The 23,892-nt window shown below is 51.2% G+C and overlaps 1 protein-coding gene across 5 annotated transcripts in view; it reads right to left on the bottom strand.

Moving 5' to 3' along the window:
* The window catches only part of Otof (otoferlin), an 88,492-nt gene that overhangs the window by 38,412 nt on the left and 26,188 nt on the right, over positions 1–23,892 (bottom strand). For 4 of the 5 annotated variants that reach the window (XM_012513864.1, XM_004627431.1, XM_023710940.1 and 1 more), the window contains exons 3-5: positions 19,720–19,808; positions 12,721–12,820; positions 9,563–9,744 (exon numbers count right to left, since the gene is read on the bottom strand). In XM_012513864.1, coding sequence (XP_012369318.1) covers positions 9,563–9,744; positions 12,721–12,820; positions 19,720–19,808 — 371 coding nt within the window. Of the gene's footprint in view, positions 1–5,176; positions 5,222–9,562; positions 9,745–12,720; positions 12,821–19,719; positions 19,809–23,892 lie in introns of all 5 variants that reach the window. The other variant, XM_004627432.1, reaches the window with a different exon arrangement.

Here is a 23,892-nt window from a genome sequence, read left to right as displayed (position 1 = left end):
TCTCCTCCTACTGGCTGTGGCTGCCATCCCATAGGCCCAGGAAGTGGCAGACATAGCTCACCCTCCAGTAGGCTTACAGCCCTTATCTTCGGATCTGTATCTTCCTCCAAGACCTAACTATGGTTTCTAAGACCCTTGGAGTCCTGTTCTTTTGCTATATAAAGTGAAGGCAGAGAGAACCCTCCTGTCCTTGCAGAGATGGCCTAGGAAATTAAAGCCCTTTGATCCAGGTTTCAGGAGACAATTTCATCCCCTGAACCAGCCCCTCTCCTAAACCTAGGACTTGGTATTCAGATGTAGGGCAAGCCATGTCCATATGCCAGTGAGGAGTAGTCAGAACCACCCTTCATGTGGCACAAGCTAACTGGCATGTTTGTGACTTTCTAAAAAGAGATGGAAGGAGGCTAGGGTGACACTGAGGTGTCTGCCTTCTCCAGTATATTGTCTGAGATGTAACAATGGAAAAGGAGGGAAAGAAAGGGGCTCTACAAAAGAATTGTTTATAAAATAATATTAAAGGGAGGTGAATTGTACACATATAAAATGGTCCAGAAGAGATTATATAACCTTTCTTGAGCAACTACTGTGGTTGAATGACTGGTCCAGCTGTTTGCTCATTTCTTCTTCCTTGCAGTTCTATGAGGGACATAGGCTTCATCTCATTCAACCAATGAAAAAACTGAGGCTCAGAGGAGAGGAAGTAATTTCAGTGTCCGATGATAAGTAGTAGATTGGGATTAAAGCACGCGGCTCCTGTCTCCTAGGCCAGCAGTCTTTCTACTCTGTGCTGTCTCTGTGACCCCAGTGCTGAGGGCATGACGCCCCTTCTGCCCACTGGGAACTTTGGCAAAAGGCTGCTGGGGCTGCACTTGTGGCGCTGTGTGCCAGCATAATCTGCAGATTGGGACATCGTCTGTGAAGAGTCGCACATAGATGGGGCTCATTGAAAAACTAACCCAGGCCTCAACACTCTTGGGGAGAGACCGCTATAAATGTTAAACTGCTAGTGACATGAGATTGAATGCTTACTGAGCCCCTGGAAGCAATCACGTGATGGTAGGATAGGGACCATCCTGCCCTTCTTGTTCTGAAACACCCTCTGGGCTTTCTCCCACCTAGTGGCCTTAGAAGCAGGTGCCAGTGGGCTGTAGGAAGCGTGGCCAGTGTGGGCCTTACTCTACTCCATCTCTTCTTTTCTCAGGGTTTGGGATTTCTTTCTGCCCAGCTTCACTTCCCCTGGGAGAAGTGCTCTGAGAGGGTCAGTTTTGAAGAGGCCCTGCCTGGAGGAGCCAACAACTCAGCATCCTAGGCTAGCACCTGGCCCTGCTACTTGAGGCCCAGAGCAACTGCCAGGCAGCAGGATATGTTTGGTTTTCTGATGCTGATTCTGTGTACCCACCCACTTAGGTCTTGGGGCATCCTTGGAGCAGTTACAGCCCTTGAATTTAAAATTACTTTATTTCTTAAAATAAACATATTTGGAGGTAAACATTGAGAGTTTAAAACAAACTACCCACACCACACCCTGAAGCAATTCAAAGGAGAAAGAAACCCTTCCCTCCCAACTCTGCATCATTTAACTGTCTGTAGAGGACAGGCTCACTAGCGGTACTCTTCCGTGTCTGGGGATATTTCAAAAAGATGTTCATTTGTTGACAACAAATGTGGAAATGTGTATAATGAACATAATTTCCAGAATTCCACTATAGGCTCCCTGCCTCTGTCGGTTTCTCCTCAGCTTGCTCACTTGCCTGTCAGTGCATCTGCGCTGTGGGCAGTAGAGCATGATGTCATCAACATCCCTGCTGCCCCTTGTAACTTTTTGATCAAAGACACTTCAGTCACTATAGGGAAAACCCTTCCTGCAGCACCTTTCCCTGGAAAGCAGTGTGCTGGCTTCCTTTGGCAAAGGGGAAAGGCCAATTTTAAAAATAGATGCTAACTTATCAGGGAATTTTGAAGATAATATACTTGTATTGAAGGCTCTCTCTCTCTCTCGATCTAGTTGGCTTCTACAATTACTGAAGATAGGTGTGGTGATGAACAGACACAGAAAACAAGCCAACAAGCATCTCAGTGCAAAACTACAACCAAGCAGCTCCTTATTCACAGGCATGTTAAGCCTGAGAAATAGGAATGGGGAGGAAAAGGTCTCTTAGGACCTTCTGAAGGCTTACAATCACATCTGTTTCCTGCGGCTGGGTTCACTGAAGTCAGAATGATAAAGCCAAATAGTACTTATTCTCTGGAGAATAAGCTTTTCAAATGAGCACACTAGTTGTAAGCTCTTCTTTCATTTATGGATCTGATGACATCTCACTGCCCAGGGCCTCGGCCTTATAGGTGGCTTTTCCTGCAACTGTCTGGCTCACCAGTTCAGGCCTCAGGAAATTGGCACAGACTCTTACCTAAGAGAATCAAGCTATGGGATGTTTCCTTGCATTGTTTAAACAACCAGGGTTTTAAAATTTGGAGGCATATTTCCAAGTGCCCAGTGTTGTGCTTATTTCACTCATTTTCCATTCCCCAAATATAGGTCATTTCATAATTTCAAGCTTTAGAAATGTCTTTGACAGTGTGTTGAATTTCAATGAGTTTAAGGAATAGTTTCCCCAGGAATGAGGACAGGTTGACCACCTTGTGAAAACTGGCCTGTTTGCACATGTATCCCTATCATACCAGGAGACTTGGAAACCTCACACATACTTATCCTGCCCCCATGAGGGCCAGGAAAACTGCTGCCAATGTCTCCCCAGTGGTCCAACTTTACAGAAAACCCAAGTGAACAGCATTATGGGAAGTATATTTCCCATCTCTCCAAAGCTATTGAAACAACCTGTCCCAGAGTCCTACCCACCATGGGAAATACACATCCCTTTATGGGTCAAATCTTGGATTAATCTTAAAGTAATCAAAGCTTAGGAGAATCCCTATCACACTTTTTATCTATTTCCATCTATCACTAAGCAGAGAAATAAACCAGCCAGTTTCCATCACCTTTCAGAGATTGCAAGCTCTTCCCACTTGGACCCTAAGGACCCTAAGTCTATTGTATTCTCTCCATAGACTGAAGAGTCTCAATTAATTTAATATCTTCTTAGAAATCTGTTTCCTTATTCCTTCAAAAGTCGTATTGCTGTACACATTAAAATAATAATCCATGCAAACTTACTTCAGCTCATCTGTTAATGGAAGATGTGGTAGAGCTAGGAACCCAGTATGGAACATGGGCTTACTTTATGGTTACAGGGAACTACCTCTTACCCACGCTGCAGCCAGTCACAGGGATCAGGCCTGGCTGAGGCCTGTGACCCTGGCCTGGAGAAGACTAGAGAGGTAGACATCACAAATGGCGTCCTGGGGCAGACAGGTGGCTTATACTTTTTGTATGAGCCTTGGACATCAAGCTCAAGGATAGACCCAAATCCTTGAGCCCTCTCTCTAAGAGAACCCCCAGGTCTGTATCATGGCCCTCCCCTCCCCCAGGATTTAACTCCCTGGTTTCCTCTCCAAGTCTGCACATGCTTCACCTGAGGCTTTCAGCCTCCCTTGGAACCTATAAACTTCTCTGTCCCACAGGTCTTGGATGGAGCTCTCCCCCAGTGGCCTCTATCATCAAAGACCTAACACTGTGTGGTCAGGGCTATTGCTTGTATGTAACAAGTACAGTTGGAACTCGTTGTGCTCATGGTAAGGCAGTGGGTGAGGCTGTGAGTTCCCTGGGATTTTAATGTAAGCAGAGACCCCAGGCCTGGTGCCAGTCACTTCAGATTCCCCAGCCCCAATCCTGATGTTTCCATGCTATCGTCACACAAACTAATTATTAATGTATTGAGATTATGGTTTTGAACAAATATCTTCATATTGTAGCAGAAGATGCCCCCATCCATCTGGTATACTTCAGTTTGTTGGCTGCACGGGTGACAGCTCCTATTACAATTCTTGTTACTTTTATTTCTCAGAAATGGCTGGTCACTGTGATGCACATTATACAAACCAATCCTCAATTGACAAGCCATTCTGCTTTCGTGCTTCCTGCTTGCTTATCCCATATAAACTCTTGACCACCAGAGATCAGGGCCTGATATTCTGGGACTGAACTCCATCAGTGCCCGATGAGGTAAGAAATCTGCCTCCACATCCTGAGTCATTTCAGTGTTTCTGCTTGTGTTGCAACATCACTGGGGCTGGTGCACTATCACTGTTTCCCTAGCTGGAAAATTGAAGTCCACCTCTCTGGCTTTTCAGCTCTCATCAATATGTTTGTCAAGTTAATTAACATTAGAACCTAGTGAAATTCCCCAAGCTTCCAGGCTCCATTTGTGGGCTCTGGGTAGGAAGGCAGACTCCCTTTCTTTTTATTTATTTGTTTATTTATTTTTATTTTTCAAACCAAATTGGTAGGACAGTTTCAATAATTAACACATTAGACTCCCTTTCTTTTGGCCCCAGCTCTTTCTCTATTCTCTGGGACTCATATTTGTCATCTGTAAAGAAGAGGTTGGCTAGAGGTCCCCTTCAGAATGCTAACCCCTGGCTACCACAGCCCTTGTGACATTCCCTGTTATGCTAGGGTCTGCGGATGACAAGGTACTTCTGGAGGAGCAGATCACCTCATCATAATCTCAGGCCACCAGCCCCAGCTGACCCGGAAGCCTGCCCCTCCTATCTGGAGTCTCCACCTCCTCTCCTTTTTCCAGAGAGGCCTGATGCATCCATTCCCCTTGGAGAATGAAGACTGGGAACCTCCAGGTGGTCTCCCTAGCTTTCTAGGTCTTCATGCTCCAACCATACTCTTCAGCCACAGAGTGCCCAGAGCTTGTCACTGGCCTCAAGGCTGTATGTTCAACTGCCTGGATTAGGTGTGGGGAGGGGAGCATCAGCTTCTTGTGCTCACCATTCTTTGCCTTTAGCCATACCCTCCCTTACAGGAAAGCTTAAGGGCCTGATCTACAGGAGTGGGGAGCTAAATAGGGCAGCAAAGGAAGAATAAGGAATGAGGATCATCCCTAAGGACCAAGAGCAGACACCAGAAGGCCCAGCCACCTGCCCCTCCCTGCTCCTCCCCCTACTGTCCCCATCCCTCCCCCTGCACGCCTGTCCCCCCTGCTGGCTGCACCTCTCAGCAGGCCCACCACCCTCTGCAGCCCTGTGGGGGAGGGGCAGGCACACCTACTTGTGCTCGCCATCTCTGCCTCCCTTCGTCTTCTCTCTGCCTTTGCTGAGTATGGGGGAGAAATGAGGAGACAAGGGGATGTGAGAGAAAGGATGTGGACCAGAGACACTTGTAGCCACAGCCCCTGGCCTTGCTGTCCCACATGCACCCCGGGGCCTTCTTGTCCCACAGACCCTCATCCCACAACCTCTGCTACCTAGTAAGCCTGGGTGTGCTGGGCCTAGGTTTGTCATGTCCCTAGACTTTGCCTCTGGAGGAAGAAGGTCCCTGAGTTACCAGCCGATCTCCTCCAACTAAAGCTATAATCCAATGATTCTAGAAAGTAGGATGCAGGTTCCCAGGGTGGGCGCCTCTTCTATCTCCTCCCAGGGTCCATCACTCCAAAAGGTGGGAAGCTCTCAGATCTGGGGGGCCACCAGGGAGACAGGGGCTGGGACTGCTTTGAGAGGGTAAGCAAATCGTAGTGTTGCTAAACAGGCATTCAGCCTCAGAGAAGAGCCACACGATGGGTGACAAGCAAGCTACCACTCCAGGGCTCAGTGCAGGGAAAGAACAGTGGTCCCATCTCCCTAGGTGGGCTTCCATTATCCCTTCTGGAATGTTCTCTCAATGCCTCCCTAGTGTCATGGCAATGAAAATAAAGAAAAGAAAGCAAATAAGTATTAACAAGCCTTTCCTTACATATTGCCCCAGCATAGACCTTACCAAGGTAGACTATTCCACACCTCAATGACTCAGGCCCCAAAGGCCTTGTGACAGTACAGCTGAAGCCCAACTTTGGACAGCCAATCTTCACCCTAGGCAAGTAAGCTAGTTTCTAATTCAAAGGTGTCAGTCTTGGCCCAGTCTCTGGCTGCCATGATTCACAGAGACCACTGAGCAGGGAACAGCTCACAGCAGATGACTGGGAGAAAGATGTCTCAGCAGCCTACCCTAGGCCAGGTGGGTGGGACATCTTCCAATAGAGCAGGGACTCCTGGGAACCAAGTCTCAGTAGGAGATTTATTGTCCCCCACCTCCTGTTAGTCTAAGCAGAGCTGCTTTACCCTGAATTGTCAATCCAGTGTCTGAGAGTTTTGTTTTGGTTTTTGTTTGAAAGAACTCTAAGGCCCTGGAAAATCTGCAAAGATTCCTTCCCTCATCTGGAGGTGGGCGAGGGTGGAGGAGGTAGGTGGAAGTGGCGCACTTAAAAGGGAACTGTGATGCTTTCTCAGTCTTTGTTCTGAAATACAGAGGTACAAGACTCACTCAGTTGGGAGCTTCAGTCCTGCCCTGCCCTCCCACGCTCAGGACCCCGGCCCATAGTCTCTGAGTATGGAAACTGAGAAAAGAGAAAGCTATCTCTTTCTATGAAGAATGACTACTTTTATGATTTCACTACAATTTCAGTTGCTGATGCTACCTGAGTAGAAATGCAAAGAACTGAAAATGCCCGGTGCTTGGAACTGTAACAGACCCCGCCATGGGCAATCCGTCAGCCCTATGAGCTGGACATCCTTCTCACCCTGTTTTCCAAATGACATTTCAGATACTCAGGTTGTCCTTGAACACTTGGCTGGCAAGCAAGGAATGCCACAGGACAGGAGGAGCGACAGACATGGCAGCCTGCTGGAATCTTGAGGGCTTCCAGGGATCTAGGTCCTTCATAGCACTAGGGCTCACTTGGACACTCAGCCCTGGGCTGGCATGAAGGGCCTCAATCTCAGCAGAGTGACTGATCTGGAGAAGGACCTCCCAAGATCATTCGCTCCCAGATTCTGACATGGTTGGCTGATCCTGCCTCTCAAGCTGCCTGGGGAGTCACAGAAGCTCTGGAGCTCAGCCTGGCAAAGGGAGGAAAGGAAGGATTTTCTAGGTCTCTGAGGGTGGAGGAACTGAGAAAGCCATGGGGGCTGCAGGGTTACTGCACCCTTAAACTCGTGCTCATGCACCCCCCTCAGCCACACCTCTCAGAGGCCCTGCCATGCAATATGGCCAGCAATCCCTAGGTGCAGGAGGGGTGTCCCCAGCTCCCATAATGAGACCCACCCCAAAACAAGACCCAGAAGACAGCAGCCTAGCAGACTGCATGCACAGAGACACCAGAGAGGGATGTGGGCAGCAGGGGATGGGGACGCAGAGGGCTGGAGAGCCAGGCCAGGTAGAGAAAATGAGGAGAGTTGTGGAGCACAGGCAGGAAAGCCCCAGTACTCTGTAGTTTAGCCATGTGGTTAAAGCTAAGGCTCCTGTCTTTGTCCTTTCAAAGATGTGGCTCCTACAGACATTCTGTGGTGTGTGTAGCTCCCTGCTGTCCCATGGATAGTGTGTGTGCTTGTGAACACGTGCATGCACACCAGCATTTGTGTATGTGTGCGTGTAGGTGTCTGGGGCCAGTGTATATTGTTGAGACACAGGGCTTAGAACCCCAATTCCACACCCATGAGAGCCAAGTGCTCATGAGGTGAGGTGGTAATTCCCTCCTTCCTACACACCGACAGCCTGGGAGGCAGGGTGCCGAGGTCTTTGCCTCTGCCCAGGGAGGCTGAATCTCCTGTGTGGACAGCATTCGAAGAACATCTGCCCACAGGTGTGGAGCTGGAGTGCAGAAGGGGTGTGCCAACATTGCTTGGAGCAAAAGGTCAGGGACTGCCTGAGCAGAAACAGTTGGGTGTTTCAGGGTGACATGGAGTCTGAAGCAGGAGGAAACGAATGCTGGCTGAGCACCTACCACATGCCAGGCTCCATGCACTATCTGGATTCATCCTGGCATTCCCATGAACTCTTTTATGGATTGGAAGGTGAGACTGAGCATTGCCTGGGCTTTGGGGACCCTGTAGAAGGTGGTTCCTTCATCCCCCAAAGCTCCCAATAGAGCTCTATGGATGTTACCTGCAGCATCTCCCAGGAGGTCATCACTGAGGGTAGCCAGAAAGTCAACTTGTTAAATTCATTCCTGTTTCTCATGCAGTGGGGTTGATGACATGCTCTTAGTCACTCAGCTGGCGAGTGGCAGAGTCAGGACGGGCCCTACTGGAGCTCAGTACTCCTGATTAAAATCTGTGCTCCTTTCCTTACACCTGCTGGTCTTCTCGCAGCTTCTGGCTGTGTCCTCAGAAAGCCTATGTCAGAGCCCACCTGCAGTCTCCCAGCCAACCCTGTCCGGCTCTTCTGTGAGTGGAGTTAGTGGATGGAAACCAGGCATTGAGCTGATCTGCTCATGGCCCATGTACTCTCTGCTCCTGCCCCCAGCATTTCTGATCTGATTCTGACCCTGTGCTGTGTCCGGCTGCAAGGAGCCTGCCGTCTCCAGGCTTCACACGGGCAGCACCTGGCTTCCTGGCTATAACCTGCTTTTCCATGATCCTTGTGGCTCTCTTGACAACAGGGATTGGGGCTTAATGGCTGTGGCTCCCATTTTAGAGGTGAGGAATGAGGTTGGAGAAGTTATGTGTCTTGCCTGGGGCCCCATGCTAGTAAGAGGCAGAGCTGGCACTCAGGCCCAGGGCTCTACTGAAGGTATGAGGAGGACCATGCCTGGCCTGAGTGACAGTCCTATGGTTCAAATGCAAAGAAGGAAAACAGATTTGTTTAATAAAGACTTAGCAGTTTCGTTACACTAATTAAGAGCCTGTTTTGTTTTGTTTCAAGCTTAAGGACTAGGTGAAGCTTACTCAGGAAGAAAAAGGTGGAAGGAGATTAGAAGATGCTTCCAGGGGCAGCAAGGGCCCCGTTTGACTTCCCAATCATCCCTAGTAACCCAGGAACCTATGGACACCGTCTCACCATTCCAGACTGGTCTCTTTCTCTCTGGGCTCTCTTGGAAATGCAATTTCATTTCTATTTTTGTAAAAATGGTGCACATGGAAGGAGCAAGCCTGGAACAGGCTCCCTGTCATCTGTAAATGGCAAGACATTTGCAGGGTACAAATACTGGCCACTAAAATGCCTGGATGCATTCTCCTCAACAGAGGGGCTGGATGCCAACTGGAGCCATTGGCTTCACTCTGGTGAAGAGAGGCCTCTCTCCCCAAACTTTCCACAGGGTGGAGGCCAGGCTGCCTGCAGTTGGCTGGCACTGCTAGGTCTTGGACCAGGGAGGCCAGGGTCTTCTCTGTTCCCTTCTCCCACTCCCTCAGTAGATCAGGGTGTCCAGACTCTTCCTCTCATGTTACCAAGCAACTCCCAGACTTGTGCTTCCTTTCAGGTTGGGGCGAGGCCTGGCATCTCAGCTGGATCTGACACCCTGCTGTCTCACCAGTGGGTTGCTGAAACACCTCCTACTTCTTGTATGTCTTTGAGAAAACTCAGCCTTACAGCCTGAGCCCAGCCTGCGTGGGTCACCATGCCCCAGGGCTCCTCCCCACATCTCTCAGGGCAGTGGGCGGTCAGAGGGGCCCAGCCTGTTACCTCCGGAAGCTCTTCTCGCCTGGTGGCCTGGAGCTGGGGCGGGAGCTGGGGAGCAGCCCGTCAGTCTCCTGGCTGTCTTTCTCTTCCTCCTGAAGAGACTCATCCCCTAGGAAGTCGCCATCATCCCAGGAGCCCACCGTGCCATCTGTGGCCTGATACCGGACCTCCACATTCAGGCAGGTCTGGAGGGAGAGGGGTTGAAGAGCAACAGTGTTTATGAATGCTTTTACCCCCAGTTCACTGGAGGAAGTCTAGATGGGAATCCTTCCCTCAGTCAATTTTGCAGATAAGGAAACCAGAACTAGGAAGACTGATACACACAGACTCTGCTGGCTCAGTGAGAACTGGTGCCAGATCCTGTGGCCCTTAGTTCTGCTCCTCCCTGGTGTCGAAGGTCAGGGCCTGCCCTGGACAGCTGAGCTCAAGGCTGCAGTGGTTCTCTGAGTCCTCTGCATACATAATTGAGAGTATCATTCAGTGTACCCAAAGGTTAGGTCATCTCCTTTCCTCAGAACCAGGGTTGCATAGAGGCTTTGTGGGGTGGGGTTGGCATGGCTCATGTAACAAAATGAGCTGAGCATGCTCTCCAGGAGAGGACTGGGCCCTGGAAGCTGTACAGAGGTGTGGAGCCACACTTCTTCCTACTCCTCCAATGTCTACTTTCCCACCCCGGAGAAGAAGGGATTTGGGGCTTTTGCTCTGGAACAAGTGGAACACCAAACATGGGTCCAGTCTCAGCAACTGAAGGGCCTGACTATGTTTCTGCTCTCTGTCCTTGGTCTCCTTTGAGCTTCAGTCTCTCCCAGTGCACAGAGAGGACTCCTTGCAGTTCCTTTCCCAGCCACATGGGTGAAGAAAGGCCTCCCAGTCTCTGATGTCCTCCACAGAGTTCTGGGGTTGATAGGCAGCTTGCCTCCAGGGCGTGGACACCATAATGTGCATGTGTAGATTTCCCAAAAGAAGGGAAAGGTACAACTTTCAGGGCCCTCACTATGCTAGATGTCATGCTAAGATGCTTTCATGTAAACTCCCTTATCTCCTCCACACAGCAACCTATCCTGCCCAGCACCTCAGCCCTGTGGAGGACCACCTGAGCAGCTCTCCTTGAAAGAAGAGTGATGGTCTCCATTTTGACTGAGCCTGACCCTATTTCCTTGTACTGATATGTACAGAGCTGGCTAGGACTTCTCTTTATCCTTTCAGTTGACCTAAAGCAATGCATATTGGTCTTGCCAAGGTGCTGGCGGTAGTCTTTGAAGGCAGGATGTATGTTTCTCTGATAACCTACCCCTGCTGCTCTTTAATGTGAGCCAGGTGGAGAGAGGATGAAGGGCCAGTGCTCTGTGTTTGCTGGTTGGGATCAAGCCTGTATCGATAGAGGCTATGACTTCCTGGGGCTTAAAAGATGACACATCAGAGCCGAAGCACCAGACCCCCAAAACAGTAGATACTATCTCGATAGCATAATGCAAATTACTTTCTCTGCATATGGCAGAGGTAAATGTAGGCCACCTACCTACCTCAGCTCACAGTACTTGCCTACTTCCCACAATTCTCAGTCATTCCTCCTCAAGCCACTCCTCCTCCACTGAATAAAACCATGCACAGCCCTGGGTCAGGCTCTTTGTTTTGGAAAGCCATCTTTGTGGCTGAACTTAGGGCCCCTTGGCTCCCCAGAATTATAAATATGTTTTAGTATCTTTACTTTCACCGTGAGTTGCACTGGGAGTGGTAGATTGGAATTAACTTGGTGGGATTCCAATAACATATCTTTGGGATTATAAATATTGACTTCTTGGACCAAGATGAGAACCTGGAGGGGACTCTTACAAGCCCTTCTGTGACCATTGGCATCTGTCACTTGATTTGCATCCCTCCCCCTGTGGTGGCTGAGATCTCATGCCCTGACTTCAAAACACCCTTTTACCAAACCACTGCCCATGTGAGGGAATGGCCTGGCTGGGGTTGAGCTCACAGGGCCCAATTGCTCTCCTTGTTCTCCCAGGTAGCATCTTGAGATGCCAAGACACAGTGGAAATTTTTTTTCTTTTTTGGGCCAGCTCAGTCCAACCTGAGGGCAGGGCTGGCATGGCATGTGGTGCTGGGGCTCGAACTGTAGTCCCCTGCACCTGCCTAAGCAGGCACTTTAGGCTGCTGAGCTATCTTGCCTGCCCTGACAGGGGCAATTCCTATCTCGTGCTGAGCTCTCCTCTGAGAGGGCCCCATCCACCATGGCTCTGAACCTGCTGTTTCTGGTAGGCAGCACACAGGACCCTGGGGAAGTGGGTACCATGGTACAGCCCCATTTTACTCATGGCTAAACTGATGTCAGAAAGTAATAGCTAGCTGAGTACACACTGTGTGCTTAACCACTGCAAGCACCTCCTGTGAATTCTTATTTAATCCTCAGAACAGTCCCTCCAGATTTGCTCACTTTGCAGAGGATACATAGCTCGCCTGAGTTGCAGAGTTAGGGAGTGGTCTAATGAAGATTTAACCTCAAGGCTTCCTCACCACCAAGCTTACTTACTGCACGTACGCAGCCATCAAGGAGCTCGAGGAGACAGCAGAGCAGGGTGGAACCGGGGGTTGAACTCAGACCCTTGCGCTTGCCAGGGAAGTGCTTATTCCACTGAGCCATTTACCCAGCCAGGGCCTGCCTTTGTTTAGGACATACATTAAGGGCTGCACTCAATCACCAGGGCCCAGGCAGGAGCAGGGAGGGGCGTGACAAATGGAGTAGGAAATGAGGTTCCTGCCTTCCCAGAACATCCCATCTTGGGAGCCAAGATAGGTGTGAGAGAGAAGGCCATACCAGAAGGGGCCAGCAGGGCTCTGCTTGGTCTCGGTGATGATTAAAGCCTCCTTAGTGATTGCTGACCTAGGTCCTAATGGAAGGCCTTCTTGGTAGAAAAGGGATGGCAATCCCAATCCTATCTCCTTCCCAGTATTGTGACCATAGGCAGGGGCTGAGGTGTCCACCTTGGCACAGAAGACCCTGCCGTGCCACAAGGGCTTCAGGCTGTTTCCTCCTCTAGCCTTGCCTTGGTGACATCACATCTGGAACATTCCCCAGGGACTCTGTAGGGGAGGGGGCAAGGCCAGCCCCCAGGTAATCTCATGATGGGAAAGTCTACGGACTCTCCAGGCACACCCACCTTGATGATAGCATTGTTGTCATCGATCAGCGTATCAGTCACTTCCACGTGGCTCTCCTCTACCACCTTCTGCAGCACCATGCGGAAAGTACCGATTAATCTGAGAATGGCAGAGGGTAGGGTGGTTTCAGAAGAGGCCACAGGATAGAGAAGTCCTGTCCTGCAAAGGGCCATGACTGGTTGGGGAAGAGATGGATGGACTTGCACAGCCCCTGGGCTGGGCCTGGAGATGGTAGCCCATGAGTTGGCACAGGAGAAGAGGAGCTGACCGGGACAGCGTTCTGTGATGGTGCATGACCTTCTACAGTGTGTGTAAGGTTGTGCATGGAAGCTATTTCCCCAGGAAAGCTCTGTGGGGCAGTAGCACCCTCGGGTGATGTGCCCAGAGGGGTGACCCAGCCACACGGAAAGGGACTCCAGCTGAGGCCCTGCAGAGCAGCCTCATAATGCCCTGAGGGGAAGCTCCTCCCTAATCTCCCTACCCACAACTGAGGCCTGCACGTTCACAAATGCCACTTGGTCTTTCACTCTTCATCTGCAACTTATAAAATCCTCAAAGGCCAAGACCCCTGTGTCTGTAGAACCTCTCTCTTCAAGCTGCACAGTGGGAGATGCAGGACATGGTGGGGCTAGGAGCAGTCTCCCTGTCAGAAAAATGAAGTTTGCAACCTAGCTAGGATGTGTACCTGCCCCTGAACAACAGTACCTAAGCATTCTCTGGTTTTCTTCTAAGTTGAGCTAGTAGCCCCTGCTCCACTGAGATGTCCTGCTCAAGTCCCTACTGTGTCCCTAGCACACACTCAAGCTTGCAAGGCTCCGTCACGGTGCACATGGTGTCTCTAGGCTACCCTGTTCCCCAGGACAGGCCGGGGTTTTCTGCATGCAGCCTCTACTTGGCATTTCCTGCACACTAGCAACCTCCACATCTGCTGGCTAAACTAAGAAGCATGGTGAGTGCCCAGTGAATGCTATCTTGAGCCCCATTTCTCCTATGTCCAGAGGCTGTTACTCTGGGAGAAAGCAGGGTACCCAGGGAAATGAACTCATGTAGTTCTTCCACTTGGGTGGATTAGAGCACTCACACCATTTCCAAAGAAGGAGCAGAGGCTTCAGGGCACCCACACTGAACTGGAGGGGTCCTGGGGCCATGTATGCTGCTGAGGTTTATAGGGGAAGAGAGTGGGACTAAAAAGGGGCAGTGACATAGTTCTTTAACAGCCAATCCAAGTGCAATGAGGTACCAACTTCCCCATGCTGAGGGCTATGGGGTATGAACAGAAGGTAGACTTTGTGCAGATAAGAAAGGATATTGAGAATGGGGGGAGAGGGAAAAGATTCTCCAGGCTCTGGAGGATCAAGACACAACATGTAGGGCCAGGGAGATAGCTCAGTGGTCTAAGCACCCACCTGGCAAGCTCAGGGACGTGAGTTTGATCCCCAGAACCACATGCCATGTTGGCCCCAACCCCTGGATAGGCTGAGCCGACCACTGAGACCAGGTATGGTGGTGCACCTCTGTAATCCCAGTGCTGGGGATGCTGAGACAGGAGGATCACTACCAGCCCAACCTACATAGTGAGACTGTGTACCAAATACATATTTTTTTAAAAAAACATGTAGTATGTATAGGTACCCCATGATGAATATATTCATTTTGCATTGCAAACATATACTAATTAAAATGTTTTTAAAATAAAAGAAAATATAAGAAAAAATAAAAAAGAAATCCTGCTGTTTATGGGAAGAGGAGGTGGGGGAGCAGCCATGTTGAATTTTCCCTCAGACCCCAGGGACCTGGGTGCTGCCTCCCCATGTTCCCAGGGTTAGACTGCTCTCTACTGCACCACTTAAAAGCCTAGCTGGGCTTCTGGGCTCCTCTCCAAGCAGCCTTATGAAAGCCCCCTGCCCTATCTTGGGCTTTATAAAGCTATGGGTGGGAGTGGTGGGAGGATGCAGGGTCTGAGGAGAAGCACAGGAGAGGGCTTATCACACGAAGGACACCTTCTCCCTGCTTATGGATGTGCAGGCCAATGTTTACCACCTGACTGCAGTGTTTGCTCATTTCCATGGTGGGAGTGAGTCTGAGAATCTTTGTCCTTCTTTGACCCTTTGCCACCTGGCTTTTTGGGCCCCTGCAGTTCCAGTGGCACCTGCTGAGCACCGGAACACAGGTTCTGGTCCCTATCCTTAGGTGCCCAAGAACAGCCCAGGAAGGTCCTCAGAATCAGTACAGGTGCTGCACTGTAACAAGAGACCCCTAGGGGGCAGGAGGGAGCTGCTCCCCTGCAAGAGCTCTGAAAGTCTCTGGTCCCTTCGTCCCTTCCTGGTTTCTCTTGCCTGAGAGTCTCAGACCTTAGACTTGGAGGGGCCTGTGAGGCCCCATGTTCAGCACCAGCCCCTGAAACAGTCTGCTGGCCAAGCCTTCGGGCCTCTGCTAGACACAGCGTGGTGTGGGCGGCCGCTTCACTACTCCGTGGGTCCCCCTGCTGGTCCAGTCTCGCTGTCTTCCTCGTACAGTGAGAGCAAGTGGCCTTGCGACAAATCTCCTGCTCTTCACGTCCTGGCCACTGCGTGGCCATCCTCAAAGACAGACAGTGTGGACAGTAGAAGGAACCGGGCTCTGGAGTCAGACAGGTGTGGATCCGCCAGCAGAGCCTAGGGGGACTCCACCTGGCAGCCCCGTGATCGCACTTAGGGCTTCTACCCCTCTGAGCTCTCCCTGCCCCCGCCCGCCCCCATTCTTCCTCTTATGCCAAAGGGCTATCTCCCTGGCACTTTCTTTTCCTAAAGGGGCCACTGCCACCTTCTTCACTCCCTAGTGGTGCAGAGACTGGCAAAAGCTCTCCTGCTGTGAACTCCTGGCCCTCCAATATTGTACAGGGCTTGCAGTTGGTCTGGACAGTGCAGGCAGATCCCGGCTGCCCCGCAACGCCCAGAGCCGCACAGCCTCATAGTGCCAGGGATGTCCACTTTCTGGAGGGGAGGCTGGGCAGATGAGTTGGACCCTCAAAAGATTTGACTGATCACACCCCTAAGAGGTGGCCTGGGCTATCAACTCCCAATGCCCCTGTCCCCAGTAAAACTAGTAAATAGTATTCTTTGAAATGGGAAAACTGATATTATCTTGGCCTTACTTAAAGTACAAAAAAATTTTTTTTTATAAAACTGCTCTTTTTTCAAAGACTGTTAAGTATCATTTAAGCAAAATCAGGGTACTTGCTATGAAAACAGCTTCAAAGCAAAGACCCTCCTGCTGCTTCCAGCCCTCCAGTCCAGAAAGTCTCTGGGGATGGAGCCAAGCAGGGTGGAGAAGGGCGACTCTTGACTTGGGCCTTTGTGGTCACCCCACAGGGTTCTACCTGCCCCAGCTGCCCTTTGTGTAGCAGGTCTCCCACCAATGGTGGGTCAGCAAGGAGGAGCGGGTACCAGAGGAAGGGTGGGCTCACATACCCCTTGCACTGCTGGGTTACAAGGAACACTGGCCTAGGTGTTTGAAGGTTGAAAGACCTGGCCCTGACCTGAACCTGAACAAGGATCTTCCTGGGCCTCAGTTTCCCCCAGGATGTTAGGTGGAAGAAGTGGGAGCTAACCCTATGTCCTGTGACAACTCCCCTCATGTGGCTCATTCAGGTGACCCATCATAAAGAGGATACTCCTCATTCGAGACCTCTGCAGAAGGATGGGGCAGCCTGGGCAGGGCTAGGAGTCTCAGGTAATTAGCCCTGGGGAGGAGGTCTGGGGTGCAGATGAGCCCACAGACTGGTCACAATAGAGCAGCAACTGGGCACCAGGATCCTGTCAATAATTCATTGCATTCCCCTGGGAGCTGGTGTCAAGTGCCCTGGGCTTGGTTGGGCCTCCACTGTGCTTCTGGCTCCTGAATTATTTAGGGCCCTGGCATTCTTAGGGCTAGGGCCAGGCTTTTGCCCTTTAAGGTCCAGGACAGGAAGAGAAAGATGCACAAGATCCTCCAAGCCCCACATCCCATCCTTGCATGATAGCCAAGGTTCCTGGAAGGAAGCTGTGGTTCAAGGTGGGGTGGAGCAGACAGGGGCCTTCTAGTCCCTCACTGGGATGTTCCCTTCCTTCCCATCATGTCTGTATCTCTCAGCAGCCCCTAGGACCCTTAGGTGGGGTCCAGGTAGGCCTTTCCTTTGGTTCAGGAAAATAGAACCCTGATTCCAAGATGGAGACTACTGAATGCCCCCTGACTGAAGTACCCCCCAAGCCCCCAGCTGGCCCCTGTCAGAATGGGACTATGTCGGGGGGTCATGTCCAGGCGACAGCATCCTGGACCTCCTCTGGGTTTCTGACTCTCTCACCAGGCCTGAGCCCTTCTTATGAGGTTTCCTGTCTTCTCTTGGGTGTTACCAGTGGGGAAGAGGGGGATAGAGTTAGGATAGGAACCACATCCCCCCTTCCCTCTTGGCATTTGAGAGTACTGAATTGGAGCCTTAACTGTCAACATATTCGCTATGTGACAGCCACCCTCCCAAATACTTAGGATCAGGCTACAGCAGGAGTTTCAATGTGCTCAAGGCTTTCCAGCATCTGTGGTGGTTCTAGTGCTAACACTGTTAATGATTTAATAATCTTTTCCATGTCCTCCATTTTCACTGTCTCTGTTGAACTATCCTGGTTGTGGGGAGTTTAGAGGCGCTTAAGAAGAGGTAGTAAAGACATGCCTCCTAGCTTCAGTGTGCCCTGTCTAGTCGTGTGACCTCTGTGTACACTCTGAGACTCAGTTTTCCCTCTTGAATAGTTAGGATTGCGCTGGCCGAGCTCCCACGCTCATGGGTGCCCTGACATCTCCCTGCTGGGGTTCCTGGGTGCCCTCCCCAGAGTCTGGCCCTGCCTGCTCCTCCATATCCATTTTCCCCCTCTCCTTTTCCGGTTTCTCCATCTTCCTAGCTCCCACAGAGTCGAAGGGCATGCTTCATCGTGGGTATCCTGGTGGGGAGTGTCCCATCAGCCTTTCTTGTGGGTACCAGAGAGAGATACCTGAATGATGTGCCTCCTGTGTGGCAAAGGAAAGGCCCCTGCACCCCAAACATCTTTCTTGTGGCCCCACCAGCAGGCCTAAAATGCCCACACCCCAAACTCAGTGAGATCTTGAGGACTCTCAAGAAATTCTACAGCATTACATGGTCCTTGCAGCCCATGAACTGCAGCCCTTCCTGACTCAGAAACCCCCTCCACACTATGCTAGGCTCTGGCTCATCCCTCCCACTGTCAGGGAGCTCACCACCTCCTGAGACACTGCATAGGTTGGAGAGCTCTATTTTCTAGCAAAGCAGCCTGGTCCTCACAGCACACTAATTAGCGTCTTCTCTAAATAATATTGATGAATCCATGCCCTAAAAGTGGCAATGAAGACCCCTACAAAGGCAATGAATGCTCCATCCTCCAAAGATAGCCATGTGTGGCAGAGCTGGGCTCCTCCCCAGGGCTCCGCGGAGGTCCTGTCAGCCCAGCCCTCATTCATCCTTCCTCCTTTCTGGAACAACCAACACAGCAGAAGGGAAGGTAGATCCAGCTTGTAGCGAATGGCCATCTGCAAGGCAGCCAACCACGGGCGTGCTCCCCTGGCACTGGACTGCCGATCTGCCCCAGGCCTCTCAGGAGACCGCCAGACACTTCAGGCAAGAGCCTGGCACACATCTGTAGAGTGTGGCACATATGTGCCTTATCCTCAGTGGGCCAAGTGGGGTCAAGTCCGAGGATGCCCTCTCCAAGAGCTGCCTGAAGGCGAGGAGGGGCCTAGCTCAGAGGAAGCTGGGGTGGGTGGAGCCAGGTCACCTAAGTTGGGCTCCATGCCAGGCAAGCCACTGAGGTATCCTACTGGACCACTCCCACAGTGCCCACATGGGAGCCAGTGTTTGCAGGCCTGTCATGCTGATGGCTTCCAGAGCTTGCCAGAGAAGCCAGCACACCACAAAGAGGGGCCAAGTCCATGGCAGAAACCCAAAATGAGGCCACAACCCAGGCTCCCAGTGGAGTCCCTAGCAAGGTCCTCCCACTGCCCGTCTGGAGCTGCAGTGCCTGTAGTGATGAGCAGTGTGCATCTAGTAGAGAATATTTGCTCAGTAGCTATCTGATGAGAGGCTGGAAGAGTGGCTGGACAAATGGATCAGTGCATGAGCTAATACCGCCATGCCCCTTTGGACACACTGCAGTTCAGCCTTGACCTCCTCCTGCTTTCCTAAGAGAAATGAATTTTTAACCCAAGACATTTCTTGAGTTACGTTTACATTTCTCAAATTTAGCTATTAGCCTAGATTATTCAAATGCTTCTGGACCCTGCTTGTCACTGAGAGAGAAGGATGGAAACTGCTTTGAAGGTCTTATACTCACGGCACTGATGTGTGTATACTTCATTCACAGACTACAAGCCTCATGAAGGCAGGCACCTCTCTCTCCAGCCTAACACCCAGTTAATACTTAGTAAACATTTGGTGAATGAATAATAAATCTGTCTCATCAAATTCTCGTAGCGCTGTTAGAGACACATGCTTATCTTTTGCTTACATGAGTATATTGAACTCAAGAGGTCACATAGTCTGCCCAGGAGCACAGAGGAGACGACTGACCAGGATCAGGCTTGCTTCCGAAGCCACTGCCCCAAGGTGCCTCAGCTTTCGTGAGACAAGTGCGCCCTCAGGGCCACTAATGGTCCATGAAAGGTGCAGTCAGCTACTCCAGCTTGGGTATCTTGGATGGATTGTTGTCCCCAGTATGGTAAAGGGGGGAGCTTAAAGAAGGGACAGGAAACTTTGATGGGTCTGAGGTGGGGGGGTGCTCTTGTCTAGTGACAGTGGGGAAGGCAAGAGGGCTGTGTTGACACCATGAAACAGAAGGATGGGGATTGAAGAACACCCCGAGACCTCTTCGGTTTTGAAGGTTCATCCAGGGAAGACTGAGGTGCACATCCCTGTTTTAAGGCCCAAAGAGAGGGCAGCTGAAGGAGCATGGCAGGTCCCCATCCCACCCCACACTTACTTGTTGCTGAAGACTTTGCTGTAGTTGAAAATCTGAATCTCCAGCATTTCATTTCTGTCAATGTTGCTGGCCACTGGCCACCGGAATGTCTAGGGAAGGAGGAACACACAGTTGTAATCTTGGGTAAAACAGCAGTCAGGGAGTACAGGTCCCAGGGCTCCTGGGGACAAGGCATTCACTCTTGAACTCCCAGTCCTGACAGCCCCCTTGTAGAGTGAGTAGTGTTGTCCAGCCTCGCTCACAAATGACATCCAGAGCGCTCTGAAGAGCTGCCAAGCTCATAGGGCAAGTGGGAGGACCTCGACCTAACCAAGACCTCAGACTCCCAAACGCAACACTCCTCTGTCGTGTTCTGACTGGGAGGCCTGTGGGTGAGTGTGGTGGGGCCCCAAGGCACTGCAGGGACTGTGTATTTTGAGTCAGGTTTCAGGGTATGCTGACTGGAGTGTTGAGCTTCCAGCTTCCTCCATCAGTCCTGCTGATCTCCAGGCTTGGCCCTGGACTCCCTCACTCGGACTAAGCCGCCTTGCTGTGGTATGTAAATGTCAGCAACAGATTTCAGTTCTGGCATTAATGGGGGTCAGGCCCACAGTACGTGCCCCACTCACTGTTGCTAAAATCCTTATCTTTGGCATCTTCTCTAAATAATATTGATGAATCCATGCCCTAAAAGTGGCAATGAAGACCCCTACAAAGGCAATGAATGCTCCATCCTCCAAAGATAGCCATGTGTGGCAGAGCTGGGCTCCTCCCCAGGGCTCCGCGGAGGTCCTGTCAGCCCAGCCCTCATTCATTCTTCCTCCTTTCTGGAACAACCAACACAGCAGAAGGGAAGGTAGAACCAGCTTGTAGCGAATGGCCATCTGCAAGGCAGCCAACCACGGGCGTGCTCCCCTGGCACTGGACTGCCGATCTGCCCCAGGCCTCTCAGGAGACCGCCAGACACTTCAGGCAAGAGCCTGGCACACATCTGTAGAGTGTGGCACATATGTGCCTTATCCTCAGTGGGCCAAGTGGGGTCAAGTCCGAGGATGCCCTCTCCAAGAGCTGCCTGAAGGCGAGGAGGGGCCTAGCTCAGAGGAAGCTGGGGTGGGTGGAGCCAGGTCACCTAAGTTGGGCTCCATGCCAGGCAAGCCACTGAGGTAACCTACTGGACCACTCCCACAGTGCCCACATGGGAGCCAGTGTTTGCAGGCCTGTCATGCTGATGGCTTCCAGAGCTTGCCAGAGAAGCCAGCACACCACAAAGAGGGGCCAAGTCCATGGCAGAAACCCAAAATGAGGCCACAACCCAGGCTCCCAGTGGAGTCCCTAGCAAGGTCCTCCCACTGCCCGTCTGGAGCTGCAGGTGTGAGAGGTGGGAAAGGCAGGTGGTGATAGGTGCAGGCTGCAGCGCACGTCCTCCGAACTAGACTTCGGATGGCCAAACTGAGCTGAGGCGTGGGGGCTGCTCCCCATTGTCAAGAAGACATTAGAAAGATTCTGACAGTGACAGCAGGTAGAATACAGTGAGTTCTTATTTTTAGGTTTCCTTTTTATATCCCACCCAATTCAAACTATTCAATAGCACAGTTCTGAAGAATACTGGTGATAAAAAAAAGAATAGTAGTGATAGTAATGATAGGTGCCATTTATAGAGCACTGCTCATTCCGCGGGGGCCCGTAGTATTCATGGGCATTCAGCTATTAGGTCTCCAAGAGCCCAGGCATCTGGCAGTGCTTTCCCCACCTCATAGACGGGAACTGGGGCTTGGAGAAGCAGTGAAATACTGGGTTCTGCTTCCCATTCTCCAAGCCAGGCATCTTTCTCCCAGACTGGGGACTTGGTCAGCTTGGAGGGTCATTGCTCAGGGCCACTTTCCTTCCTGTCACCTCCCTTATGGGTTAGAAGGTCTCCTGATGTGGGCATGGGGCAGGGCTGACTCCAGGGAGGGTGGGTCAGGGTGTGTTGGGGAGTGGGGCTGCCTGGGGAAGGATGGATGAGGGGGGCTGGGAGAAGGAGGCACTGCTGGCCCACAGGCCTCATTAAGCAGCTTCAGCTCCTGCTGTCTGATGCTTTGAGCAGCTCCGCAGAGCATGCAGTTTCCATAATGAAATTACTGGGATGGGGCTGCGGGGAAATAAGGCGGCTCCGGAGGGCCCAACTCATTAGATGTGAGCTGAAGGGAGAGTACTGGAGGGTTCTGGGGAACCAGGTTTCCTTGGGGACAAGGGGACAAGGGGACAAGGGTACCAGGTCCTGAGGGGCTGAGGGGAGGAATGGGAGGAACGGGTAATTGAAGATAGCACATCGGGGGAAGGATATGGCATGGTGGCATAATTAAGTGGGTGCAAGGATGACAGCAAAGTCGTTTTAAGGAAAAGTCACTGGCAAGGCAAAGGATCTACAGAGGGAGGCTTCTGGAGCCTCTGCTTGCTGTTACTGGGGAGCTGTTCAGTGAATGACAATGGCTGCTGGGGCAGATGCCCAGCCCACCAGTGCGCCAGTGAGAGTGCAGGGCAGTGCGTTGCCAGGGAAGAGGACAAGCCCCGACTCACATTTGCTTACTAGTTCTGAAGCCATTTGGGCCATTATGAGCCACAGCCAGCATTTCCAGGAGGGGCCACGCTTATCCCCGGAGGGCTGGAGCCCCAGGTCCTTCTCAGAGGCTTCCAGGATAGGAGGAAAGACAACATCCCCAAGGAGCCACAGCAGCCTTCTCAGCTCGGACTGCTTTCCTTTCCTCACTTCTCTGCCATCCCTGTTTTTCCCTCATGGCATTATTTCCCCTGGTTTCTCTGTGTTCCTTCCCTCCTGTTTTGTTCCTCTGCTTTTTGTTCTCACTGTGTCCATTTTATCTTTTACCTTTCTTTTTCTCTGCCCGTCTGTGTCTGTCTGTGTTTCTCTCTGACTCTCTCTCACACTCACGCTCTTTCTCTGTCTCTATCTCTTTCCACTCCTGGGTGCAGGTAAGAATCATTTACATTTTTTAAAAGACCCAGGCCTTGGCACTGATGGTGTGGGACTCTGGTGCTGTCTGTCTCTATCTCTGCCATGTCTGATGCAGCACGAGGCCTTCATCAGAGGCCACACCATGCTCTTGGTCTTCCCATCCTCCAGAACTATGGGCCAAATAAACTATGATTCTTTAATAGATTGCCTGGTCTCAAGTAACGTCCCATAGCAACAGAAAATGGACTAAAACAAGAATCCCCTCGCAGAGCTGTTGAGAGAACCAAATGAAATCACACAAGTGACAGAGTTTTGCAAGCAACACAGCAGTGCAGAAATAGGAGGCGTTATTGTTGGTTGCTCCTTTTCCTGAGGGGGCTCTGAGCGTGTTGCAGCTGGTGCGTCTCCCTGGCCCTCCCCTCCTTCACTTGTTGACACCTCATCACTTTAGCCTGTTGATTTCCCCATTTCTCTTTTTTGCTTCTTTTGGCTCCAAAATCATTTCTTCTTATCTCATTTTTTGCTGTTATACCTCAGCTAGGTGATGCTTACACACATGTGCAGAGAACACAGCAAGACAGGACGGGAGGCTGGGGGTTCCAGAGCACCAGGGGCCCTGGCTCATCACACCACTTCCCCTAACAATGCTATTTCACTGCTGAACCATTTGGCTGAAGGGGAAGTCCTTCCCAAGTAGGGCTTATGTCTGAATGATTCTCCTTGGAGCACCACACACCACAACAGGGCACAGATGTGCCCTCTTACAAGTGGTGCCAAAGGCTGGTTGGTGGTGGTGAGTGGCAGAAGCAGGATTCACATCCAAGACCCCAGACATCATCTGGAGCCTTGGCCCTCTCCTGAAGCTGGAAAGATGTATTGGGTTGACTCAGAGGGGCCTATGGCTCTGAGCTTCTCTCTAGATTAACAACAAACAATATTTACTTCCTGAGAGCTGACCATGTGCCAGGCACTGGGTATGCCCTTTACATCTGTTATTTAGTTTAATTTTACAGAAAGAAGCTGAGGCTCAGGAAGGCACTGCCCAAAGTGGCAACATGGTTTAGCAGCTAAGAGCCAGATTGGCCTGAGCCCCAGGCATGGGGGAAACACTGAAGTCATGCCTACACTGTTACCTAAGGTGTATCCCTTCGTCCATGACAGTGCAACCTTCCCAAAGGGCATCTCAAGCCATCTCCTTCTCCCCTTCACCTCAAGCCATCCCCCTCTCCCCTTTGCCTCAA

Source organism: Octodon degus, unplaced genomic scaffold (assembly GCF_000260255.1).
Source record: "Octodon degus isolate 3935 unplaced genomic scaffold, OctDeg1.0 scaffold00019, whole genome shotgun sequence".
In the NCBI taxonomy this organism is placed as follows: domain Eukaryota; kingdom Metazoa; phylum Chordata; class Mammalia; order Rodentia; family Octodontidae; genus Octodon; species Octodon degus.
This window is presented reverse-complemented; position numbering and strand designations above follow the sequence as displayed.